Source organism: Dendronephthya gigantea, unplaced genomic scaffold (assembly GCF_004324835.1).
Source record: "Dendronephthya gigantea isolate DGI-Jeju-01 unplaced genomic scaffold, DenGig_1.0 000001F, whole genome shotgun sequence".
Lineage (NCBI taxonomy): Eukaryota > Metazoa > Cnidaria > Anthozoa > Malacalcyonacea > Nephtheidae > Dendronephthya > Dendronephthya gigantea.
The window spans coordinates 3,988,323-4,014,353 of NW_021163011.1; the positions used below are offsets into that span (position 1 = coordinate 3,988,323).

General features: G+C 35.6%; 3 protein-coding genes across 8 annotated transcripts; 1 reads left to right on the forward strand and 2 right to left on the reverse strand.

Annotated features, from left to right (window-relative positions):
• Positions 1-678: 678 nt before the first annotated feature.
• On the reverse strand, positions 679-4,964 carry LOC114524953 (nuclear receptor subfamily 2 group C member 1-A-like). 3 transcript variants are annotated; one of them, XM_028546224.1, is made up of 4 exons: positions 4,820-4,964; positions 4,261-4,628; positions 1,545-2,030; positions 679-1,142 (listed from the first exon to the last, which is right to left on the reverse strand). In XM_028546224.1, exons 2-4 carry the CDS (start codon positions 4,601-4,603, stop codon positions 883-885), a joined length of 1,089 nt encoding a protein of 362 aa, XP_028402025.1. In that variant the 5' UTR covers positions 4,604-4,628; positions 4,820-4,964; the 3' UTR covers positions 679-882. The 3 variants fall into 3 exon arrangements, with proteins under 3 accessions (XP_028402025.1, XP_028402009.1, XP_028402017.1); XM_028546208.1 differs by having other exon boundaries at positions 1,545-2,033; positions 4,820-4,962; XM_028546216.1 differs by lacking the exon at positions 4,820-4,964 and having other exon boundaries at positions 1,545-2,033; positions 4,261-4,791.
• Positions 4,965-6,356: 1,392 nt separating this feature from the next.
• On the reverse strand, positions 6,357-17,011 carry LOC114524946 (exocyst complex component 5-like). Its single transcript, XM_028546196.1, has 20 exons — positions 16,910-17,011; positions 16,114-16,356; positions 15,644-15,841; positions 15,126-15,190; positions 15,006-15,034; positions 14,724-14,833; positions 14,440-14,484; positions 13,798-13,941; positions 12,914-12,993; positions 12,123-12,233; positions 11,832-11,930; positions 11,237-11,378; positions 10,635-10,743; positions 10,086-10,209; positions 9,793-9,879; positions 9,417-9,528; positions 8,800-8,956; positions 8,534-8,592; positions 7,909-8,010; positions 6,357-6,704 (listed from the first exon to the last, which is right to left on the reverse strand). The coding sequence occupies exons 1-20, from the start codon at positions 16,937-16,939 to the stop codon at positions 6,618-6,620; spliced, it is 2,133 nt and encodes a 710-aa protein (XP_028401997.1). The 5' UTR covers positions 16,940-17,011; the 3' UTR covers positions 6,357-6,617.
• Positions 17,012-19,107: 2,096 nt separating this feature from the next.
• On the forward strand, positions 19,108-25,989 carry LOC114529783 (alkylglycerol monooxygenase-like). Of its 4 annotated transcripts, none has more exons than XM_028551439.1 (16): positions 19,108-19,206; positions 19,459-19,551; positions 21,189-21,316; positions 21,769-21,926; positions 22,057-22,160; positions 22,434-22,532; positions 22,912-22,978; positions 23,287-23,319; positions 23,523-23,555; positions 23,699-23,787; positions 23,880-23,939; positions 24,013-24,087; positions 24,328-24,444; positions 24,651-24,733; positions 25,089-25,180; positions 25,557-25,989. In XM_028551439.1, exons 2-16 carry the CDS (start codon positions 19,519-19,521, stop codon positions 25,784-25,786), a joined length of 1,401 nt encoding a protein of 466 aa, XP_028407240.1. In that variant the 5' UTR covers positions 19,108-19,206; positions 19,459-19,518; the 3' UTR covers positions 25,787-25,989. The 4 variants fall into 4 exon arrangements, with proteins under 4 accessions (XP_028407240.1, XP_028407241.1, XP_028407239.1 ...); XM_028551440.1 differs by having other exon boundaries at positions 19,138-19,308; XM_028551438.1 differs by having other exon boundaries at positions 19,138-19,551.
• The last annotated feature ends 42 nt before the right edge of the window (positions 25,990-26,031 follow it).

Sequence of the window (26,031 nt, forward strand, 5' to 3'; positions counted from 1 at the left end):
CTCTCAAATGACTCTCAAGAAATGAACACTACAAGTATTAAAATGCTTTTAAAACCGGACAATTTAAAATAAAAGTCCTCAATAACATTATCGAAAAACCTTTATTTCAATCTTCGAATACATTTAAAACGTTTTATGACCATTAATTTAAACAATTTTGGTGGCATGCATGCAGGCACGAATATTTCACTAATGCTATATATTGTGGGGGCCAACAGGGGTTCTAGCGTACCATTGTTTTACTTTGTATATACAAAATGATTGGGTTAAAACAGGGAAATGTATAGTTACTAACGTTTAGGGAAGATCTCCTGAATTTGCTTACTGGTGATGAAAACTACCATAAGTTGGTTCCAAGCTTTTTTTTGCGCACCCAAGCAGATTCGTTAATCAAGTATAGATCTAATAAGAAATATTATATGAACCATTAAAAAACTACTCAGCAAGACAGCATACAACTTATACGCGATAAGCTTGTATATATACGATTCTTTTTTGCGTATGGGGATGAGCTAAGCGGTTATATGACGTCGAACTCTGCTGCGAATTCCGCTTGAAAATTCTGTCTTAAGTTCTACGAAGGATCTCATTGTACAACACCATTCTGCTTCTGCGACTACGAACAAAAGTTTTACTATCATTTATAAAACAAGACAATCTGTTTCATAATTTGTACTCAATTTTATTGCTTTATTTCACCCAGAAATTGATGTCAATTAATCAGCTATATACAGTTTAACACAATCTGTTTCACAATTATAAGTCAATTAACTTTGCCCAGCAATTAATGTCAATTTTCATGTTGTATTATATACAATTTAACATGCAGTAGGTTGTTTCCAAGGTTGTGTAATAATATCCAGGTTTCCATGACCATATATGCTAGTTTTTAGTTGCATTGTAACTGTTGTTCAAAATCGTTGGTAAGATGTGATCAATTCTCACTTCTCCTATAAGTGGAGAAAAGAACATCTCTTCAACTTTCATTGAGCTGATTGTTTTAATTGCTGGCAGACGTAATAAGATCCTCGCAAAACGTCGTTGGTTGGTTGGATGGCCCACTCTGACAAATTCTTGAAGTTCACTTTGAGCAATTTCTTGCATTCTTTCAACGTCATGTACACCATCCAAACCTGAAACATCTAAAAAATACCACATAATTACCTAAATGCCATGTAGCTTCTGCATGGTAATTTGCTAATATTTTTCGATTCGCTGAAATACTTCTCCATTTAAAATGGAAAAAGTTGCGAGTGACAACGTAACTTTTTTAAAAAGCTGTTGATACCCTACAGATCTGCTGTATTGTATATGTTGGTGTTTGATTACATGCATACACGATTACAACTGAATGAAAAAAGTTATCCTTTTAAACCGTTAAACAATGAGCATCAATTACTAGTAATAGTCCAGTTTTTAGCTAAAAATACCCACCATTCTGTGTGTGCTTGATGTTTAAAGTCTAGTGTTTCGAAGGATAACTTTTTCAAACTACCTGGATATATGCTAATAGAATGAAAATTAACACAATAATGCATGCATACCAGGGTTAAAAAGGCATATTAGTTTTAACAAGGCAAATTCTGTTGCTGTTAATTCTTGTCTTTCCAAGGTTAGAAGCAAGTCTTTAACTTTATCGATGTGTTCAACTTGAACCACGTCCGTTTCATTCAGTTCACGGCCCATATTCTCTATATTCTGCTTCATGAGATTCAGTGTTGCCTCTAACGGACAGACTTTAGCACACTGAACAAAGCTTAGCAAAAATATGTCAGTCCAGGAGTTTCTTAGAAGAATGACTTGGTCACTACGAACTAAGGTTTTAAAAGAGTGAGTAAATCTAATCCAATCTATTGAATGGAAAAGAAGTCGGGTAGCAAGCTCATAAACGTATTCCATTGTCAGTTTCTTTTCCTCAGGAAACGCCATGTTAAAGCCAAAGTCGCATTTCTCGGCTAATTTTGATTTGAATGGGACCATTGATGTCAATTGGTTATCGTTCAGCGTCGCTCGGCATCTTTCAACTTGAACTGCTGAAAACAAATTAAATACTTTTACAACATGCATGTGATAAATAAATCATACTGACGTGAATTATGGTAGTCATGAAACAGTATATCAGTTTTAATTTTCAATGACGCAAGAAGATTAAAAAGCGGGCGTAGACAGGAATCTGAGAATTACATTATCCAAATTCTCCAATTTTCTCAGTACCAATCGGCACCCCTCTCACTACTATATATCATATTAATATTTTGACTAATATTGGTACCTTATGTATTACGACTTTTTTGCCTTTTTGTGGCCGACACGCATGGATATATTATCATACCCCCCCCCCCAATTATTGCATGAAATTACAACCGAGAAAGGCCGGGACGCCATCATATATTACACTTAGTGAGAATGGGATGCTGGCATATTATCCGTTGACCAACATTTAGCTAGCATGGTTACCAAGTCTCTTTACTTATTTAAATTTCCATGACGACGCAGCTTAACAAATGAGTCTTGTCCTTTTACTTATTGGATCACCATAGCGGCAAAGCTTAGAAACCGAGTGTTGTCCCTTTGCTAAGCACCTTACCCCACAGGTAAGCAACCGCGTATTTTGTAATTTGTATTAATAAGCAAACTAGTAATTTGGATTACCATGGCAGCAAAGCCTTACAACTGCATCTCGCCCGTTTTCTAACTTTGAATTAACAACGAAGTCACGAAGCATTAACAACTCGATATTAATCTTCTCCGCGCGAATAAGACCTCGTGACCGGCACGTCTGCACCCAACTAACCCACACACCAGAGCCCTTCATACCAAGAGTGGAATTTGCCAGTGCAGTCACACTTATCATTAGCTAACAGATAGCTAACTCAAACAGTTTTGGGGATAGACGAGTTTAAAAAGTAACTATTCATATCATTTCAGCTTCTCCTTTTCACTTTCACAATGTCATGATGACATTTGCTTTGGTGGTCGGGCCTTCATTGCTGCCATGCAAACGAGCTGTTATCATTCATTTCTTTTGAAATTGACTGTTTTCATAGATAATAAACACCAAAATATTAACTTTGCCAGACCAAATACTAGATTGGCTATGCTACTGCTGGTTATGCCCAATACCATTTACTAGGTATGAGGTTAGTTATGATAATAAAATATTTTTCAATTACTTTCTCGGAAATTTTATTTCTTGCTTTTCATGCTGACTTTAATCCATGCCATTCTAGCTAAAAAAAAATCATAAATATAACTAGTGCATTCACCTAATGAATTGCTAGAGGTTAGAGGATTGAATTTTTTTCTTATCATGATTGGTCAGCAACCAGGCCAGCATTACCAATTGGCAATCTAGATTCAAGACCTTATAGGAACTGGGATCAGCAAGCTGTCAAAAGTTTGTTAGACATAGTCATGAGGGATACAGTAGCACAGTCACCCACTTTTATGTTTGTGTGTTTTTACACATATTATGTTTATGTATGATTATGTTTTTCACATATCACTCGTGCAAGTCATTGGCATGTCAACCAATCTCAATAATAAACATGCTGAACTGGCTTGCCAGTCACTATTTTTGCAAGTTGATTGCATAAAAAATGGGATCACTAGTAAAGCTCGGTTTTCATATGATGCATACATTCCCTCAACTAATTCACTGTAATCATCAAATGAGAAAAAATATTTAAAGGAGACAAAAGAATTGACTCATCAATAATTGCTGACAATGGACCTCTCTGAGGTCAGCACCATATGGAAAAGCTGAGTGGTCCCCCATACTGTAGTAGTTGAAGATACAATTTTTATATCATATTTTCTGTATCCTAATCTTCAATTTAACAAAATAGGACAGGGGCCATTGGTTCAAACCTCAGCCAATGATTAAAACCTCAATTACCATTAACTCTGGGGTGAGTTAGCAGCAACTTGGTCAGTCAGTTCAAGACTTGCAAGGTCAAATATAAATGGCAAGGTCAAGGCAACCAACAATTTGCAATTTCCGTTCAAATTCCCAAAAAAAGGAATTTACGCGGTGGAAATTCTTTAATCTTTTTTTCTTTTCCCTTTCTACCTGTTTGTCATTTTGTCATGGTGACTGTCGTGAGAACTACTTTATACACCAGCTTCGAATCTTCAAGGTTAATAAAGGTCAAACCATATTTAGGCTTTAGCTACTTTTAAAACTTGTTGCACAAGGACATTAAGATTACTATAGAATACAGCGAGGCAAAACGGGGCTAACGTACATAAAACACTCACCACTTTTCTTCATGCCCATTTTTAAGCATTTATTAAGTCGGCATCGTCGACAGCGATTTCTCTGCGATCTATCTATTGGGCAATCACCACGGTCTTGACAAGTGTATCGCATATTTTTTCTTATACTTCGTTTGAAAAATCCTTTACAGCCCTCGCATGTAATAACACCATAATGCCGTCCCGTCGCTATGTCATCACAAACTAGGCATGATTGCTTGGTAAAATCAACGACATCTTGACTTACGTTTCCTTGTTCTGGTTGACTCGATCTGGTAAATGCTAGCAAGTCTTCACAGACTTCACTCTTACTACATTTTTCCTCCTGTAGATTTGCCATAGCCATTTTTTTACAAAATTCACTGAAAAGCCTGAAAAACACACTTTAATTTAACGTCATAGAAACTGACTATCAGTATATATCAAAACGAAAATTCCAAAATTGCCATCATAATGCTACTCCCGCCACATGGGTAAGGACCGTAGGAACGGAAAAGTGCTCATACGTGTGTAAGAGTAAACTCATTGAATGAATATTTAATTCAATCCTTAGCTTACTTACTTGTCACAAATAACCCTTATTTCATCAATAGTCAAACTGCACACACATATTCATTAATAAAACACATCTAATGTGAAATAAGGGCAGAAATATACCATATTCCGCCACCACAAACGGCAAAATATCGCAAGATGTGTGTCTGAAGGTCAATTCCAATATTAAACACATTGGCAAAGGTCAAGCTCAAGGTAAAGTTTACATCACGGTGATTGGCCACTCGGAATAACACACTACGAAAACACACTTTGATTGGCCACACTCTTAAATTATTCAATGCGTGTCATGGGAATATCGAATGTAAACAAAGGCGAAGGTCACATATTGATCATCACATCATGTCTCACGACATATCGATACCAAGAAAGATAGATAAGTGAACTTTTGTTAAAATAACTTAGCGTCAAATGTGGTATAACAACTTCCCTTAAATAGACAAAACACTGATAAAACTTTTTTCTCTGTGTTATAGTCTTTGCTTCGAGGCACAACTATATTCTTACCATTTCGCTTGACTCACGTATTATTTATGTGCCGAAACTAATGCTAATTAACCAAACCAATAATTTGTGAAGGTTTAGCACATGAAAAATTCGTCGTTCAGACATGTCTCTTTGCACAGACCTTGACGTAACCTTTACGCACGTCTTACGTCTGTGCACAAGTAGAACGCCGACCTTCTACTGACCTTCGTTTCGTCAATCTGCGTTAAATACTGTAATATTTACTCATATTTTTTGTATTAAAATTTTTGTTACTGGGCCCCCACTTTATCTACTAAGTTTCTGATACAAAACAGTTGCAACACAGTCGGTGAAAAACCAAAAAGTGCGATAAATTGGCAAGTCTCGCCACACCCTGTTTGCTATTGTGGAACCCACCTGGCATCGACGCATCACGACATTGCCCGTTGATTAGTCGAATGTATTCATATTTTTTCACCCCTCTTTATACTTTAATTGTAGTTTTAAAATGAGCTTCATTTTTTTGGCATTTTTACTAACTTTCACTTCTTCGCATAACGATTTTTCCCGCCATCTATCATCGCCTCTCTTCCTTGTTTGACCGCGGGGGTTTGATGATTCCAAATGTCGTTTATTTTGCTTGTAAAATGACGGAACGGAAAGTCCCAGAAATATTTAAATCTTTAAATTGACAAAGTGTTGTTCTCAAACATTTCACTGGAGAAAGCGCATCATCAGTGAAAAACGAGATACCCAAGTACCATGGGTGGTAGACAGTTGACATCTGTTCTATGATTTTTGTATATACTTACGATTAGAGAGCTCAAATAATTTTAGGCGAAATGGGAAAAAAGAGCAAATCGACGGGGTCTTGGTTTCCATATTCAATCTTAGCGACTCTCTTACTTAGCGACTCTCTTACTTAGCGATTGTCTGTATAATCAAGTTCCGATTTACTCGGCTGATTTACATTTTATCTCAAACATAAGGGGCCAGTTGTTCCAGTGTAAACGCAAATTAATTTACATTATTTTTTATTATCTTTTCAAGTTGAATATTTTTTCCATGAGTATTTTCTGGTTCAATAGAAATCAAATCATGTAAAGGTTTTAAACTAACAGCGGTTTAGAACAGAGGATAGTGGATTAGAATTTAACCCATGCAGGGTTAGCGCTAACACAGCTTTGAACAACTGGCCCCTGTCGACATACAACTGTTTGATTAAAAATATTGATTGATTGTACTTTGAATTAACGGGGCCAAGATATTTCCCACTATTGGCACTAAAATCCAACTAAGCTAATTACGATAGCTATAGTCCATATGACCATATAGATCTATTCCAAATGCCTGGCAAGTTTCGCAGTCTTGTAATCTGCACGAAGCTGAACAAACGAATGGGTAACAGCCTTGTCGAGAGCAGCCTATACGAATAGAAAAGACACCTTTTAGAATCAATTTATCCGTATGCAATGCATTTTACCTCAAGTGACAAATATAAAACAATGAATGCGTGCATCTTGTTTGTAGCTCATATTATTCTGCGCAACTTTATAACACGGAATTTCTGCTGCCCTGCAGAGGGTTTCCTATTATATCAACACCTGTTTGTAATACACCTACATCTATCTACACCTACACTCATTCAGCCTTATTGAGGGAGCCTAACAAATCACTGTCCCGTCTGTCCGCCAGGCATTATTCAACTCCTCCTTTGATAAATGATAAGATTTTGGGTAAAATATTGTGGTGCATTGTAATTGTACTGAAGAAAATATTGAACAGAGATGATTTCATAAAAAATAAAATAACCAAAAGAGCAGCGTGACGCCGTGACCGCTTCTTCGAACTTCTCATCAAATTTGGCATATAGCCGCCTATAATTATCGCCGGGGAAAAAACTTGACGTTTTGCCCAAATGGTCTTTGTCAGGAAAATTATAGGATACAGGAAGTCCTATCATATCATTTCCTCTGACGAAAGTCCGCAAAGGTCGAAACGTCGAGAATTCTTTTTTCTATTTTAGGCAGTTGTTATATACCACATTGACAATAATGTGTGAGACGTTATATATATTAAATGCGAAAGAAAGAACAAGGAAATCATATAATTCTTTATAAAATGTCAGGCATTATTGATTCACCTATCTTTCGTGTATAGGAGTCTACGGTGGGTGGCTAGGAAGGAGCTAGACTGTATGTGCTCAAAGAAGTCCCAATGGCATACTATAAAATGATATACTGCAAAATTACTCCACTATAGCCCAAGGCCAAGAGGCGTTTTAGGTTGTTTGTACCTTGTTTAGAATTTCAATGTCACTCAAATTATAGCTATAGTTGATTAAAGAATATAAGTTGACACTGATCATATTTCTACAATGTGATCATTTCAGACGTCATATACATGCATAAGCAAGAGTATAGAAGTGCATGCGTGCGCATTCAGTTGTTCAGAATAAAATTCATCCAGTGGGGGCCATTTGCCGCCATTTTGCCGGTACTCCAGATACAGTGCTCGGATTTGCTAGTCACTGATGACTGATCTATTACATTCAAAAGAGGGAGTCTCGATCGCTTGTAGTTCTCGGCTGTAGTTATTTTTGACAAAACATTTTTATTTCTTACTCACCAAATGTTCTTCTTTTGTAACCTGCTGCAGATTATCTGGCGCCACAACCAAAAGATTACCAAGAGCATGAAGAGTATTAAATAGCGAGTTCAATAACGGTATCTAAGGAAAGGAAAGTAATCGTATGTAAAAAACATGTGAGAAATTAGACATCAATACAAAAACAACAGTAACCAGATGATTGTTACTTTGATCGTATATATCAACTCGTCCTTGGCAGAGTTCTCGGTTTGCTCAAACTAACAGCTACGATGAAAATTTTTTTTACCTCAACGAGACTATTATCTATGACCAGAGTCATCGGAGAACGTGGAGGTAGGTGGAGTGGGGTGGTGGTTGAAGTAAAGGAGGGGTAACAGATTTTCATCTTTTTTATACTTTCACACAAGGTTTTCCATGTTGGGTAATATTAAATTAATAGTAAAGTTTTATTGACCACTTCGGCATAAGCAATTGCTCATTCATGATTGTAAAGATAAAAAAAGAAGATCTTTTTAAAACTGTCAAGGCACTCAGTATCTACCCTAATCGGAAGGACAGCTTTTGATATATACTTAGAAGACATCGATTCCAAAATCCTAAGATTAAGAGAAATACATAATGACCTTTTTTCGATTACAATTACCTTAAACCGTTGGATACACTTCCTGTACTCATTTATATCACAAATTGCTAACATTCCCCCTGGCGAATGAACAAAATATCGTTAAAAAATGTCAAAATAAATCAATGATGATAAACTAGGAGTTGACAAGTGTCAAGCTAGGGAAAAATATAACTCGAAGAGTATAATCGATTTCGTAAGCCATACACATAACGACACCTCTTCTAGACTAAAACATGCACAGCTGTGCTTTTTCTTCACATATTTCATATTTAACAATACCTTACCCATTGAATTATATTGGTACTGTTGCAAATGATCTAAAAGGTGTCTGTGAATTCGAATTCCAAACTCTGTTAATACAGCCTCTAAATTCTTGCCATCGACATAATCAGTGAGTAGTGTACGTTGACAATCAATGAACTGACAACACTTTTTACATGCCTATATATATGAAGAAGCATACAGTATTGTATTGTATTTGTTTGGGGAGGCAGAGTAATTATATATCTCGGATAAGTACGTTATCCGATCATCCGATTAGGCTCTTGCACTATAAGGTGATTAAGATCTATCGCAAATGCAGTGCTCTATGTTTTCTGGCAGAAATCTCTTATTCAACTAATGGTACAAACCCTTACAAACCTTTACAAATCACAGACAAACGCAGAGGGAAATCTCACTTGCTTTTTATGTTTGTTCGCTCTCAATAACTTTATATTAACTTTATATTCTTATATAAGAAGACAATATAGCTTTCAAGCCTGAAACTATGACGTCACCTGCCAGCGCTGAATTTAGGTGATATAAAGGCCCATGTATATTAATATTCATCTAAAAATATTCTGCATACCTCATCTGCGCATATTAAATGATTTAGCTATATATCAACTTCTAGTCAAACCTGAGTGCAACTAAATAAGTCAGCATCCCCTCCATCAGGTGGACGAAAGTCACTTTTCTTTTGCTCCGATGACAGTACGTATTTGATATATCCCGCATAGGATGTTAATATCCTAAGAAGCATGAAGAGGAATTAAGAAGAATTAACATGCATGATATACACGATGTTAATCGCTATCAATTGTACGGTGACAAACATAAAAGGTAACACAAATACTATCAAAACCAAACATTTTATCAATATAGAAAACAATAAATAAAATGCGTTTTAAATCAACTTGAAAAAGCATTCTTTTAATCATTAAGTTGTAACGATATTCGTTCGTGTATAGGATATAAATGTTTTCGTAGTTGGCTTCAAAAAATCATGACTTTACCTGTCCATGCCACTGTCTAGTTTTTGCTCCATTCCTTCCATCATGGACTTCTTCACTCGAATACATTGCGAGTAGACTGGCGACGAACTAATATACAAACAGGAAACATCGCAGCAAACTTTACCATAACGTTGCTTCAGTGGAGAACAACGCTAGCGAGGTTCTACCTTCAGTGCTCAGATTAATTATCTTAAACCAACTGCTGCATGTATGAGCATGTTTTCTATCTGATAAAAACACGTTTCTCATACATGTAAAAGAGTATACACAGCACACAATTAAACGGTACATACCCAACAAGTCTTATAATAGCATCACTAAAATGCTTCTCCAACAAATGGAAGATTGCGTTAGCTTGATCAACTACCTCAAGAAATCTTGAATTTGGTATTGATTTAGGTTCTGGGCCCGGTAAATCTTGAAAACGATAAACACAAAATGTATTTCCTTATATAGTCTGGAGCAGATACTATGTATTACTATACTATACTATACTATACTATACTATACTATACTATACTATACTATACTATACTATACTATACTATACTATACTATACTATACTATACTATACTATACTATACTACTATTACTATATACTACTATACTATACTATACTAATATACTATTATACTATACTATACTATTACTATACTATACTATACTATACTATACTATACTATACTATACTATACTTATACTATACTATACTATACTATACTATACTATACTATACTATACTATACTATACTATACTATACTATACTATACTATACTATACTATACTATACTATGTATTGCATTAATGCAGTATCAGGTATATGACAATATATATACGCACATTGTAAGCCCATATTGAGTGCGTACTCAAGATGATCATGACAAAGGCTATCCAAGAGAATGGAATATATGTTGAAAACGCACGACGGTAATTCCGATGACTTGCACAGCTATAGACAAATATCAAAAGATATTATGAATAATGACAAGTAGTTCTAAATAGCTCTAACTATGGTACTATATGATCGCCATACTGTATCTATTTGTTTGGCATTAACGAATATTAAGAAGTCCGTGTAGAAATTTCATGCATTTTCAGAACGGTCTAACCAAAGAGAATCGGCCTCAAGTTGTTTGATTGCTCTATGCGGCCAGGAATCTGAAGGGATATTTCCGCCCAGAACCAAGTCCTTGCACGTAATGTAAACCCGCGCCACAGTACGGGATATAACTCACTACATGCATGCAAACGTGCTCAACTATTTGGCTTCAGGTAAATAAAGGCATGTTTAGCTTCCAATAAGGACATGTTTACAGTTTAGCTTCACATCAGTGTGAATGCCATGGATGCCCTGATGTTTTGTGTCCATCATACTTCGCAGTCATTTTTGCATATTTAGATAGTATGTTCTAATTCTTCGATGAATGAAATTAACTTCGTACCATCTCACATCTTCGTAGAGAATTTTGATTCTCGAGTAAAAGATGGACAGCAAGATCTTGGCTGAGATATGTTTCTTTAGTGTTGTCAGACTGTTGTTGTGACGTCTGGGTCAATCCTGTCAGTCGAACGAATTCGTTAAACCTTAAAATGAGAACGTTTAGTTAATTTCCCAGAGCATAATATATCTTGCCTCCCTTACAAAACTGGGAAAACATAGGGAAATTTTGAACGAGTTATGTTATATTAGGATGAATTACGTCTTAACTCTTTCTTAGTTTATATTAGTTTGGATTAATTCAGGGGGCGCTGGACTCACGGGGGCAGACAGCTAGGCACCCACTACCCTCTGTTTTCGGGGAGAATCAAGGGCAGTCCTATGTCCTTTGCTGGCATATAGCAATATCATTACCACTATCATTTCACGTTTGGTGATTTTGATCCTACTTTTAAATATGCTATGTTATAATTATAATGCTCTCTTTATATTGAAACTGACTGAAATATTGGTTCTCGGTGTGGTTGTGGTTGACGAAGGTGAAATGAATGCACCCTCCTCTAAAATACTGCCGGATAAAACCTTAAAATGTCGCTTACCCAGATACTTGCACCTTTTCCCTTTTCTGGTGCCCAATGGCTTCGTAATACTTCGACAGAAGACTATTGCATTTCTCAGTTAAATAATTCAGTTCATTCCTATATATGAAGTATATGTAGTAGGAAATGTGATCAGCTATATAGACCCTTAGAAAAACCTGTGCTTTGACGTAGTCAACCTCGTACCCAGGGTGGGGACATCTGCTGAGTGTCCCCCCTCCAGAGTGAGAACAGAGAAAAGACCCTGGGTACGAGGTTGTGACGTAGTTTGCCGTTGAAGCTGTCACGTACTCGGTATAGTTTTTCAAATATTCACTGAAGACATTTTTCTGAAGACGATGCAAAAATGAAGAGTCTGATCCCAACTTGTAGTTCGATAGGTTCTTCCCTAATTCTTTCGTCCTAATAAGAAATATTTTTACAAATAAGCAATTTTTGGTATGGTCATGCAATGAGTAATTTTTTTACTAAAGAAGCATGTAATTATTTCTGTAATTCTAAATCAACTTACGCTCAAACCGAATTGCGGTGCAATATAATTTTCATGCTAGATATTTTAAACCTCCTGATTTCTTTTACGCACAGCCCGTCATTCGTATTATCGTGTATGTCTAATTAAACTTTATCCTTAACAAAGTTGTTCATTCTTCATGTAATTGTATTGTACAATATTAATGTAACCTTAAACTTATGATGATGTCAAGTCATAGATAGCCTTTACAGCAATATGTATATATATATATAATATATATATATATATATATAATTATATAATATATATAATATATATATATATATATATATATATACATATTGCTGTAAAGGCTATCTATGACTTGACATCATCATAAGTTTAATGCACTCTGGTGACTTCACTATTCAATTCCAACAATGTGTAACCGTACGTCCTGTGTCCCAAGTGCAGGAGTCACCATTGCGCTCTGGTGATAGCCGGGAGGGCACATTGTTTACACATGTTATATTATATATATATATATAATATATATATATAATATATATATATATATATATATATATATAAGTACTGCTAATATGTGCAATAAAGTGATGAAAATGCGTACTTGCTGTAGAGTAAGTACAAGTTCTCGAGATTGGAATCATTTTGATACAGCTTCTTATCAAGTTTATGATCAACATGTTTCTAGAAAAGACGATTAAATCAAGCTGATTATCGCGTGATAAAGACACCTGTAAATAGTTTCTATGGAATGTATGTTAGTTTGCCTGTATCTGTTTGTCATTGGTGTGCCGTTTGACTTAGCTGGTACTGAACAGATAAATATTAAAATTTTTCACGTTCTTTTTGTTCTAAAACATTGCATCAAATATGCGATGGTCTGTTCCACTTTCTACGGACGTGTGGCCATATCGCCGGCACAAGTGGAGCAGAATCTGACAATGTGCTGTGTTTGTTGCCAAATGTACAGAGACCTTAATTTTCGATTTTTACGTTGAACGTCAAACTGCTAAGGACGAACTTGATTTTAACTCCATTATAGGATTAAGATTTGGCGTTTTAAGTTTACGTTTGCCGTAAACATTTCACGCTTCAACTGCAGTACGTGACCAGATGTTGTTATACTTTTTCCAAATCATTGCGTAATTGCAATACCAAGGGCTTAATGCTGTACGAAATCAGATAGTGGTTTTTTATGGCTCCAAAATTACATGTTGTTCGCTATAACCTAGATTAAACCTTACTATTCCTAAATTGAGAGTTCTCTTTCATATTTATTAGCTGCCAATCTGCAATTTGATTGCTTTTTAAGCATGTTTGAAAAATTACTATCCGGGGGATAGCGCGCGCCCAGGAGTTATAATAAAGTCATAATAAAGTCATTACAGTCATAATAATAAAGTTTAATGAGATGAAAAAAATTGCTATACTGTAGCTATATAGTTTGAGCTTTGTGAGTATTCTGAAAAATAATACTTAGTTTTCTACCTGAATTGCACCTTCATATATGTTTTGAACAAGTTTACCCATCACCATTTCTCCATTTATACCAAAAACGGCCTTAACCAGTCCATTTACATCACGACAAAGTTCGACAACGTCTTTGAACACATCTTGAGAATTGAACCGACTCTATAAGAATACGCCATGTAGAAACAAGCTGAAACTCGTCTTGCAGGCAATTGGCAGAGTATTGTGAAAAAAACATGGGAAGAGACGTTATCCTGGTAAGAAACTCGACACGTGGACTAATGCATGCTTTTGGGCTCGCGCTTTTGGGTTAGGGTACCAAATGAAATGAAAAATACAAAACTGGGGTAAAGATCGAGATTTTCTCCCCCCTTAACTCTCCAACAACGGAGACACCTTGTCTAAATGCTTTTAAGACGGATAATATCATGTTAGACGATGTTTATAGTGAATACCATAAAACACAAATTATCAAATTATAAACATTAACTTAGTATTGCAATATTTTGAGTTTCGAAATTTGGTTCGATGAATCTATGTATGCATGGTCCAATCTTTGTATTGTACCATGTCGTCATACTGGACTGCTGCGGATATTAAAGTGCGATAAATAAAATAAAATAAATAGATTCAGAGAAAGATTAGAAACAAAAAAGATACCTTTTGACTTTCAGCAATAAAAACATCAATACATTTTTGATATTTCTAAGAATGAATTGAGATTACAAGTTAACTGACAGACTACATACAGTAAGTACATAAATATTTAAAAAAAAACTTTATACTGATTTTTTTATTTAGGCATGTATATTAAATATACCTACAAGCATATTTTCATGGTTCAACTACACTTGAATTTTGGGTAAATTAGGTACAAACGCTAGTTTAACATCATGAGCGTAATGCACAGTGCGTATGTTTGTGAGATAACATTTATGGCACACCTTAAAAGGAAGGAGGGTTTCAGCCAGTGCCTTCATCTCCTTCACTTCGCCTGCATAATGTGCATTCTTGAATAGTGCAATCAACTGATCTTCAATTTTACAATAATAAGCTGGGAAATAATGTAAAACAGATTATTTACTGCTGTTTAATAAAAATAATTTGTGAACAAGCTCGGTATGTAACACCTTACACGATTTACGAGCCGTTCGTCGGGGTACTAAAAATCGACATACACCTGGCTAGCCCACCGCTAGCAAAGTGGGGATGCCTATCACACTCACCTTCGATATTACTTTTCACACCTTCAAATCTGTACAAATTTAAAGAAAAATATCATCACATATATTACATACTTCATAACAATAATCGTAATACGATACGGTGCGCAAATTGTCTCTTACTTATCATTTGACAGTTCTTGTGAAATTTGGAACAATTTCTGGATAATGTTAGCTGCTTCGTGTATCTACGAAGAACCAAATATTGTATACATTGCGCGTACATCGCACGTGAAAACTCTAAGTGCAATGGTTGGGAGACGGGGGGTCACAAGACACATACACTTAAACCTGTACTTCGTCGTAATTTTAAAAGTACTTTTGCAGTCGTGGGTGACATTGACCAGCAATAGCCATGATAAATTCTACCAAAAAAGTTACTTTATGTACATGTAGCTCTTTTTCGAATATTTGTCCGTAGCTACCCTACCTTGAAAATTGGCAATTTTTGAAACGTTTTTGTCCTGCTCATGATGTGTATCAGAAAAGCCACCTTGTTACAACTTTGATAATACATGCAACTTTGCATGATGTGGCACAGAGACGCCAATATGCATTTAAATTTCCTTAATCTTTTACAAAGCAACAACAGAACATGTACATGACTCCACCTCCCCCCCAACACACACAATATTGTATACCTTGGAAGAATCTGTGAATACTGCAGATGACGGTGAATCGCTCATTAGGAATTCGTCAAAATACTTCATCAGTTGCAAAGCATCCCTTGCTCTCTGCCGAGGTGTATTGATGCCCTCAAGTTGATCTCCAAGATGTACAACTTTTGTCGCAACAGAATTGATACGATCATCAAGCTGATGAAAGATTTTTGTTGCTGTCTACAAAACATACAAGTGATGACTATGAAACTGTGTGTAATAAAGTAGAAGACAGACAAAACTGTCTTGCATTTTGAGTGGAAAAAAATGGGAGAGCATTCACAGACGATATGTTCTTCAGGAAAAAAGACAAAATTTTTAAACCAAGAGAAATGATATGGCCTCATCTGCTACTCTGCCATAATAACAATCATTGTAAAAGCCTGATATAGCCTGATATATCCAGTTTCTGAATGATTTTCCAAACCCTGGTGGTTAAACTCAGACAGTACCTTGGTGTTATCTTCCATTTCTACAATTCTATTTTTATGTTCTTTCTCCTCTTTAGCACATAATTCTTCAAGTTTATTCACTTGACCTTGGATTGATTTATCAAGCGATTGCAGTTGATGTATTGAGTTAACAAAGAAGCTGTGAAGTTTATTTGGATCAAATGATTCTTCTCCCCCCTTAGTTCCGCCACCTTCAATTGTACTCGCAAGACGTTCAACATATTCAGTGCAAGCAAATGGCTCCTGGGAAAAAGATGTATAAACATTGCAGGCTTCAATCGCAAGTTGTAGTTAGAGATACACCATTGCAATACCCAATGGAGAGGCATGCAAAAATCAAAATTATTCCTCCATATTTGTGACATGGTCATATATTCTACATGCTCTCCATGATTATCTGAAAAACTAACTAAACAAAACTAACTAGCCAATCAAACTTTGTGTAACATCAGACATTTCGCACTTGACTGAGAAGGGTCTATTCATACCGTCATACTTCAGGAAGTGTAGTTACACAAATACTTGCAACTTGCATACCTCAGGACCATTAGCAGCATTATATTGTCAAATATACAAACGCTCCTTGACAGAAAATTGTTAAATCCAAGATGTAGATGATTTTACTGCTTACAAAATTGAAAACTAACTGCACTTTTAGCTGTATCAGACCGCTTTATTTTATTACCACAGCACATAGGTCATAGTTGCAGCGTCAACACTGATTCGTAGTTGCTGTATGTGTGCAAATGAGACGTCTATTCGAATAAAATGCACTTAGTTTAACTTTCATACTAACCTTAAAATCTACTTCGTTAATTGAGAACATATTTTCTTTGTTTCATATAATTTGTAAAATGTATTAAATATTTCCGCAAAGATGAAGATGTGATGTTTTGGACGCCATATTGGTTTTTAAATTCCAAAAGTTGGTACCAGCCTTTAGCCCTTAGCTCTCCAGTAATCGCGAAGCTGGAGGACTTGAAAGTTCAGACTGGTTGTTTAATTAAACCTTCAGAGAAATAGCAGCGAAATATTTCCAATTTTGTTTTGAAATTTCACAACATAATCTAAACTCAAAAGAAAATATGCAAATATTTCACTAGCTAACCATTTCTCTGTAAGCGGAAATCCAGCCTTTCCTTAACCTGATAGCAACTGAACCTTCACTTTTGCGAATACTGAATTACGTTTTAGTGAGGGTAGTTTGCTTTGACGCATGTCGCACGGGGTCGCTCGTGAAAGCCAATGCAATGAGTGAAGAATTCGGAATTCAACCAATGTCCTTTGTGTTCGTTTGTATATGAAGAGGGTCAGGTGCGCCTTCATTTGGCAGGCACAATATATGAATATAACTTGTTTTAGTTGTTTATTTCTTTATCACTTCTCTTGCAAGTGCTTGAAAAAACTTAAATTGCAAGAGCTGCTCGTCGCTTTGTCGACAAATAACTTCAGCAGCGCCTTGTCTACTTTTCTGTGCGAGCATGTGCATTTACAAGACGTGCGGACGATCAATTTGGACGCCCACTACCTGCAGGGCCGCCGAGAGCGCGCGGGGGGGGGGAGATTTTGCCCCGGGCCCCAAACCTGAAGGGCCCCCCGACTTAAGAAACAACCTAAAATTTAAAAACCGTTTTCCGGTGGACTCGACCATGGTCGAATTAATACGCCATTTTCCGGCGGACTCGACCATGATCGAATAAGCCATTTTCAGGCGACCTCGACCTTGGTGGAATACGCCATTTTCCGGCGGACTCCGCCATGGTCGAATACGCTGTTTTTCAGACTCCAGTACACTCGACCATGGTCGAATACGAACTCGACCATGGTCGAATACGCCATTTTCCGGCAGACTTGACCATGGTCGAATACGCCATTTTCCGGCGATCTTGACCTTGGTGGAATACGCCATTTTCCGGCGGACTCGACCATGGTCGAATACGCTGTGCCCTACAATTTCTCTCGGCGGCCCTGACTACGTGTGAAAATAGAACTAGTACTGCCGGTGTCGATATTGCAATTTGCAACTGTGAGATAATTGTTTCCTGTCTTCTCAATCAAGTATTCTTACTTTTACTTTCGATATGAGAGTGCGATGATTATGTAATGTTATAATATTTCCAAAGTGTTAACACAACTATTAAAATTCATTATCAGGTAATTGCGTTTAATTTGAAATTGAATAACAATTCTCACACTTTCAAGTTGAGTAATAATGTCCAGATGATAATGAGAAGCCCACTGAAAGTACTTTATTTTATTAAGACTCGTTTCTTTACGGCTGTGTTCTACTCAGGGTAACAAGACACAAATAATGAAATAAACTTTCGATGTTGTCGCTTCCGTGTTTTCGAAATTATTTAAAAAATGACCGGAAATTGAAAATCCGCTATCAACCTTGTCACCTTTCTAATTAAAGACATTACAATGTTCTACATATCGCAAAAATAATTCCGCGGATTTTATAACATTCATATAACATATCCAGAAACGATACATTTTTTGCATTCTTTCAATTTTCCTCACTTGTATAGAAATATATGCAGTTAAAGCTTTTAAAAATTAATCTATTAAATCGGATAATTATAGAATTGAAAAACCGCTTATGCATAATTAATTATATTGTACAACAATAAAAAACAAAAAAACTATAATTTTATTATTGTGTGTATTTTTGATCGGGAAAACGTGGCTAATTTTAGACCACACCAGAAGATTCGACACCAAATCTCACTCCCCTTAATTTCAGAATACTTGAATCACATTTTGAATTTGAGCGACACTCGGATTTATATCTTCTTCATAAAACAATGCAAAAATGGGTGGATTATTAACACGTTTAAAGAAGGTAAAATCCGGCTCTATTGTCCCACATCATTGAGAATTCAACGTGAAGTGAATGGTTGTGAAATAAAGGTGAAAATCGCGGATGTGTATGTGAGAAACAGTTAGAGGTGTCATTTGCGTCATGCCATAAATCTTTGAGACCCTGAATTAATGACATATGGGAATTATGTGGGAACATGATTATTAAATCTGGCACATGTGTTAGCGTCTTTCACTAGCATACAAGTACACTTATATTAATGATTCTTGGTGAGTTTAATACTTTATCCAATAATACTATAATAGGCAATGCACAAAGATTTTATAGCACTACGCAGAGATGCTTTAACTGTTTAACAACAAAAATGTAAGGTAAGGAGGGGTGCAGCCTTTTTTCAAAGGCGGGATTGATATATATATAGCGCACTGTTAATAATAGTACATTCAAAAAAACGCTTTTAGATAATTATGAATATACAACAATGTAATATAACAAATTATTGCGTCTATTTTTCTCACGAGATCAACTTGTACAAGTGTTCAACGTCGTCGTTCCACGCTGCAGGAACAGCTGTATAAGAAATGTCAACTGAAGACGTAAGCAAGTTACGCGAGGTAAAAAGTAAGCAGGTTTAGCGTATCTTGTGACTTGTTGTTGCATAGTTGAGGAAGTTTCGTGAACAAACATTAGGCGTACTTATCAAAAAAGATCTTTAGCGTGTTCTTTCTTGAACGCGGTCACAAACACCAAACGAAAAATAGAAGGAATAATTGCTGTTCCAATCAGCAACAGAAAAGAAATCCGAACCTTTCGTTGTTTTTATGATAAATCTTGTTTGTGTTGCATTTAGAATAGCCCAGGCATAAACAACATCAAAGAGTTCCGCTCTTATGTTGATGCTGTAGGGTTTACTAAATCACACGGTAAAACCCGGTTAAATTGGGTCCTATAAGGCGAGAAAGATCATAAACGCGTCGGACGGTGAGAGATTACCTGATCGTCCGGCTAAAACTAATACTTGACATTAGACACATGACAGATATAGGTCATCACATAATGGCCTGGACGTGCCTTAGTCGTTTCGGTATAATGAACATCAATTCGTTTATTCCTTTTATTATTTTATTATGCGATCGAGTCTCGGTCTAGCTGATTTGGGGCGCTAATATATGATTGTTTACAGATTAAAACTAAAAGTTAAATCATTTCATATCCATATTTTAGATTTATTCGTTTCCAAGATAGAAATAACGTATCACTAGCTTAAACAGTACATCTATACCATTTAATTTTATCGTAATTAGCACAAGACCTTTAATTTCTCTACACGTCAAAAAAATCAAAGCCAAGGTATCCGTAGCGTATACGTATTACGTAATACGTATTAAAAAAGCTTATAAATAGGTCAATTATCCATTTTTAAAAGAACTCACAGTGCATTCTGGGACTGTTTGGGAAGACGAAAATCATGATGACAGACATGAAATATCTGAAAGATGACAAATATGTATTATCGATGTCAACTTTTACACGCGATCAAAAACTCTAACATCTAATCATAAATCATCAAAGTTGGCATCGAAATGACACGGGGACATAATTTGAAACTTTACTATCATAACGTGAGGCAATATCGACGTTAATAGCGAGACTTTGACAAGCGAAGAAATTTCATAGATTATCCGCTCAATTAAACACCGTTATTTCATTCATATACTAAAACAACAGTGACCATCTAATATAGACCTTACATGCATGTTAAAAAAAAGGCATGTCAAAACTGTTTAGTTTACATTGGAGACGCTAAATTCAATATTTTCCAGTTTTTTCCATCTTGTAGCCATAAAAATGAATAGAAAAAGTTAATTTATCAGTGTAGACCTTATTCAGTGACGAGGTCATTAATTGGGAGATTATTCTAGTGCCTGTTACGTTCACAAGATCCAATATTTCAATTTTGTTGAACAAGTCCACTACTGACGCAAAGTGTGTAGCGTGTTATTGATAAAGCAGTACTGCATTGGGTCCAGTGGACTGCCCATAATCATTGCAAGTCAACGATTTATTAAATGTAGATGACATAATTGACATTAAATGTAGATAACTAATGACTACAAAACATCCATCAGAAGTGAATAGGATCCAACAAAGATTGGATCGTGTGAACAGACCTTTACGCCCCAGCATTAAGGACCTGTTCCCTCCTCATCAACATGACATCAATGGTGAGTCTCAGTTTTTCTACCTATAGTTATCCGGTTTCCTTTTCTTGCTCTTTACCCTGGAATATGTAGTTGGAAAACTTCGCAATCGGTCCACCGTTCGTATGAATGATTGTCTTCATAGTTTATCAGCAGCACTTATTTCAGCGTTACCAAGGTAGGAATGATTTGATCCATATCGAACGCATGTTTATTTCTTTAATCATTTGGTCTGCAGCGATTCTTTTTACACTGCATGATCATTCATAGCAATAAAAACCATTTAGCATTTTAAGGCCAAATCCATGACCTCGTGCAGGACGTTCGCCGCACGGACAGGATTAATTTCTTGATGAATGAGTGACAATGTCAATTGAATACATATCTTGATATATAACATCTTGAATACATATCACTCGCTATCCTATAGGAGGATTTCAGAAAATGTTCATCGTTTGTTGGGTCAACTGTCAACACACTGTGGTCAACACAAATAGTTTTTCGCGCGGTTAATTGATCAGAAACCAAAGAGTTATTTCTTTTTTTTCTTCTGTTATACTCTTGGTTTCAGTCTAAAAAAGTATACCGTATACGTATTTATTGGTATACTTTTGGTCTTATATTAAATAGGTTTCTAGTCACCAGCTTGGATACTACTGTATACTCTCTTGTTTATCGTGCTATTTACCAAACAACGACTCCTGATAATCCATCATCATTCCGTCAATGGATCATGATTTTTCTGGCTGCTGACTTTGGTTATTATTGGTTCCACCGAGCAGCTCATGGTAAATGCACAATTAATTTTAACAATATATGAAAAGACTGTTCTTCGGTTTTTATAGCGAGTCTTTACAGCGCGCACACGAACAAATTTTATCAAATCACATCTCACATCTGTTCCGTTTTTAACTGAAGAAATAAACATTCTCTGGGCGGCACATCAAGTTCATCATAGCTCCGAGGACATTAATATTGCTGTATCAGTACGACAAAGTGTTGTACAACAGTTTTTTACTTGGGTAAGTTATCTATTAGTGTTGAAATTTCATACGGATGGTACAAGTTTGGAATCTAACTTGACAACTCCCTTGTTGTTCTGTCGTAGGGTCAATAATTTTCATCACTAATTGTTACTCATATACTTTGCTTCGATAGTTAAGAAATAGAAAACATTTTCCGTGTTTCTATACAGTTATAGAAACACACGCGGGAGAACGAGAAACTGCATCCGTCCATCTTGCATCCCTCCATTTTTTCTATTTTTAACCATTTTTATCCACATCCATTTTTAGATATTTTACTTACCACTGGCATTGATTGGTATCGCCCCATCAATACTGAAAACTCATTTGTGGTTTTCATGTTTGTACCAAATATGGACACATACTGAGGTAAAATAATTTGCCAAGATACCTGATAACAAAATAAAGGCGACAAATCGAGTTCTTCTTTATGTCAATTCTTTCAGACTCAATTCAATTCTTTATGTCAATTCTTTCAGACAGTTTATTATGGTTAATTCTAAGTTAATCCACAACAAACTACAAACATTTCACTAATTTGCTTCTCAGCTGCAGTTAGATGGGTTAGATTCTAACAAAGTTTGATCTCTTCGAGTTTAGAAAGCCCACTTTATTCAAAACACCATCACACCGCGTTTATCTTCCCAAAACTCCCCTACATGTAACCGTGTTAATACTAAAAAGTGTCGTTACATATAGACTGGAAAAAAATGGAGTTAAAATATTCCCTGATACATTTTATTTACAGGTTGTGGGTAATCTTGGCCCGTTAGAATACGTTTTTGTCACACCAGTACATCATCGTGTTCATCACGGTATGCATGCATGACTAAAACACTTTAATTCACTCCAATCTTTTTCGACGAAAACTGAATCTGTTAGTTAGCAAAAACATTGATGTATATAAAATGACATAACCTTTAAACCTCAAAAAATCTTCTTAATATTTCAAATCCTCCACCTCAGTTTTAATTTTAATCCATTTGGGTAATCTACTCCTAATCTACTTGGGTAGATACTCCTAAAGAGGACAATTTGATTTGAAAGCTTTTTATCATTACATAGAATGATAGAATGATGCCACTTAAAGATTTCTGCTAATTATTTTCTTTGTTGAATGTAGGTCGAAATCCTTATTGCATTGACAAAAATTACGGTAAGCAACATTTTGCGATTTAAAGTGTTTTTTTTTTGTAATTAAAAATTCAGTCATGCATGTTTTATACACCTTTGTTCACTAACATAATGATATGCGTATATCTCATTGTTTGCCTGAAAAGTTTATATATTCAGTGCCATATTAATAACTTATCTTGGTTTTAAAAACTGTTTTGTTTTTTTTTTCAAATGGATTTACAGGCGGAATATTAATCATATGGGATCGGTTATTCGGTACGTAAAGCTGAACAGCTGAATGCCTTATATCAAACAGTTTATCTCTGCCTGACCAAACATGTTGAAGGGCATTTGCGTTTTTATTTCGCGAATACTCAAGTGTCTATATTACATGCATAAATGATTTCATACAAAAACAGGAACGTTTGTGGAAGAACAAGGAAACGAACCACCTGTTTATGGCCTAGTTGTTGAGAGAGTGAATCACTGGAACCCAATTTGGACTCAGGTTAATATAAACTGATCAACTTTTCACTCGTTGATATCTCGAAAGTATATATGCTTGTATAGTAACTAAAATATATCATCAAAATTTCGTAGATTTCTCATTATTGTTACCTGGTAAGAACATTCTGGACAATTCCGGGAATTTCTAACAAGGTATGGAATCATCAACCAGACCAGACAAATCATACAATGTGGAAAATGACAATATCGCTTAATTTTGATGTAGTTTTTCGTACTTTTCAATGGTCCAAGTTGGTCGCCCGGACAGTCAAGGCTAGGGGATGAAACTAAATATGAAGAAGTATGTATGTTGAACATCGTTGTGCATTAACGATGAACTTGTATTCATTGCTTGTATTATTAAACAATGACTTGTAAATAAAGATATATTTGGAAACGTTGACGGCTGAGTCTTGAGTTTCAGTAAACTAGAGCACGAGTGAAATCTTTTGTAAAAACAAATTGTGAATATTCAACACTCGCGCGCAGCATTTTCACGAACTGCATGCTAACCATTTTTAAATGTATCTTTTTGTTGTAGATAGAATATCCTGTTACAAAATATGACAAGACGCTACCACGTTTGACTAAATTTTACGTATTGGGTCACTTTCTCCTTGTTCTATTTGTTTATTATAAACATCTTGAAATTTCTCAGGTTCGCTTTTCCGTATGGGAAGAAAATTTTTGTCGACAGTCACAGACTCTTTGTTAAAAGACCTTTTTTTTAATGATTTCATAGTTGTTAAATACAATTGCAAATATTAAAAGATAATCCAAGAGCTGGTAGAACTGAGAATACCATCCATAGACTTTCTCTACTATATTTTATGACTTGAATTGCTTCTTTGTTTTCACTTGTAGTCATGTTCCGTTTACCAAACAATCGCTGTTGTTACATACTTGTTGTTTGCGTTAACAACATTTGGAGCGCTTTTTGATCACAAGTTAGTGTCATTCATTTATCTTAAGGCCTAGTTCATACGTCGCATTTCGTCGCGTCGAATGCAATTCAAACAATAGATAATGACAATGGGGCTGAATGAGGTTTATCATCTCATTATCTATTGTTTGAATTGCATTCGACGTGACCAAAATACTGAGTCGCCTAAACTCGTCTTCCACACACCAGACTAGACTTTGGCGTTATTTATCCTTTTCAATTTTCAGTATGGAATGAAGATTTTGCACTCAACAACTTACCCGTAACTCCAATTTCATAGTCCTGTCCTGATTTGCTATTAGGGTTCGAGTAAACGTGTAAATGTCTAAATGTGTAAACAAAAATATTTTTCACACTAGATGGTATGGACCAACATTGGAAGCAGTTCGTTGCATTGTTTACATTATATTGGATTCTTCAAAAAAGACATACTACTTGCAACAAAACCATGGTAAGAGAAACATTTCCTTCGAGTAATTTATTACTACAATTTATTCATTTTCCCTACACGTCATAATATATTTCAACTAATGCAAAATCGAGATCGAGGTAAAATATGCCGTGCTTTAATTTATCGTTATTGGGGGGGGGGACATTAACAAAGCAGTCCCAACTATAAATGAGAGAATTCCATTACTTTCAACTGAACATGGTTATCTTACTAATATTTAATCTCAAAAAGGACGTTCACTGGGGAAGCCAAAAACTGTCACTACGGAGGGGGTGGGGCGCGTTCGAAAGAGGACCCAAAAACACTTGCCCTATCGTTCACCAATACTTGTGTTTTTCTTAAAAAGTTTATGGCTGCTACAATTTTTGAACAATAGGATCTCCAAAGGTAAAGTACGAGCCAACATCAGGATTCATGCATTCCATTTTCATAATATCTTTCGCAATGTGGTTCTTTGTGGAAACGATGAAAATTAACTGGACAGGAACTGACGGAACTCCAGAGGAAAACAAGAAATATTCCAGAGACGAGCGATTTGGGAATCTTGACGCAAATAAAAACATACTTTCAAATGCCGATATCATTTACTTGCAGTGCTCAAAGTGAAGTATACGATGTAATAATACCAAAATATAATCACGCATTTTATTATGTTATTAGGATTCAGTCCAGCAATGTAAATTAACTACGAATTTATCTCGCGTATTGCACCACAAAAGAACATAATTTTCACTATTACAAAATATTACAAAACATAAGGAAAATAAAAGACTGCTCCATTGTTAGGTCAGCTTCTTGTATATATACTTCTTGTATCACATTTTAACAATTTTATTTAATAATCAATAATG

Coding starts and splice junctions, on each gene's coding strand:
- LOC114524953 (XM_028546208.1), bottom strand. CDS start 4,603: ATGGCTATGGCAAATCTACAGGAGGAAAAATGTAGTAAGAGTGAAGTC. Junction 2,034..4,260: donor AATGGGCATGAAGAAAAGTG/GTGAGTGTTTTA, acceptor ATTTGTTTTCAG/CAGTTCAAGTTGAAAGATGC. Junction 1,143..1,544: donor AATATGCCTTTTTAACCCTG/GTATGCATGCAT, acceptor GGTATTTTTTAG/ATGTTTCAGGTTTGGATGGT.
- LOC114524946 (XM_028546196.1), bottom strand. CDS start 16,939: ATGTTCTCAATTAACGAAGTAGATTTTAAG. Junction 15,191..15,643: donor TATTCACAGATTCTTCCAAG/GTATACAATATT, acceptor GGTTCTTCGTAG/ATACACGAAGCAGCTAACAT. Junction 8,011..8,533: donor AGTGTATCCAACGGTTTAAG/GTAATTGTAATC, acceptor TCCTTTCCTTAG/ATACCGTTATTGAACTCGCT.
- LOC114529783 (XM_028551439.1), top strand. CDS start 19,519: ATGTCAACTGAAGACGTAAGCAAGTTACGCGAG. Junction 21,317..21,768: donor CTTATTTCAGCGTTACCAAG/GTAGGAATGATT, acceptor TATATTAAATAG/GTTTCTAGTCACCAGCTTGG. Junction 23,320..23,522: donor TTGCATTGACAAAAATTACG/GTAAGCAACATT, acceptor ATGGATTTACAG/GCGGAATATTAATCATATGG.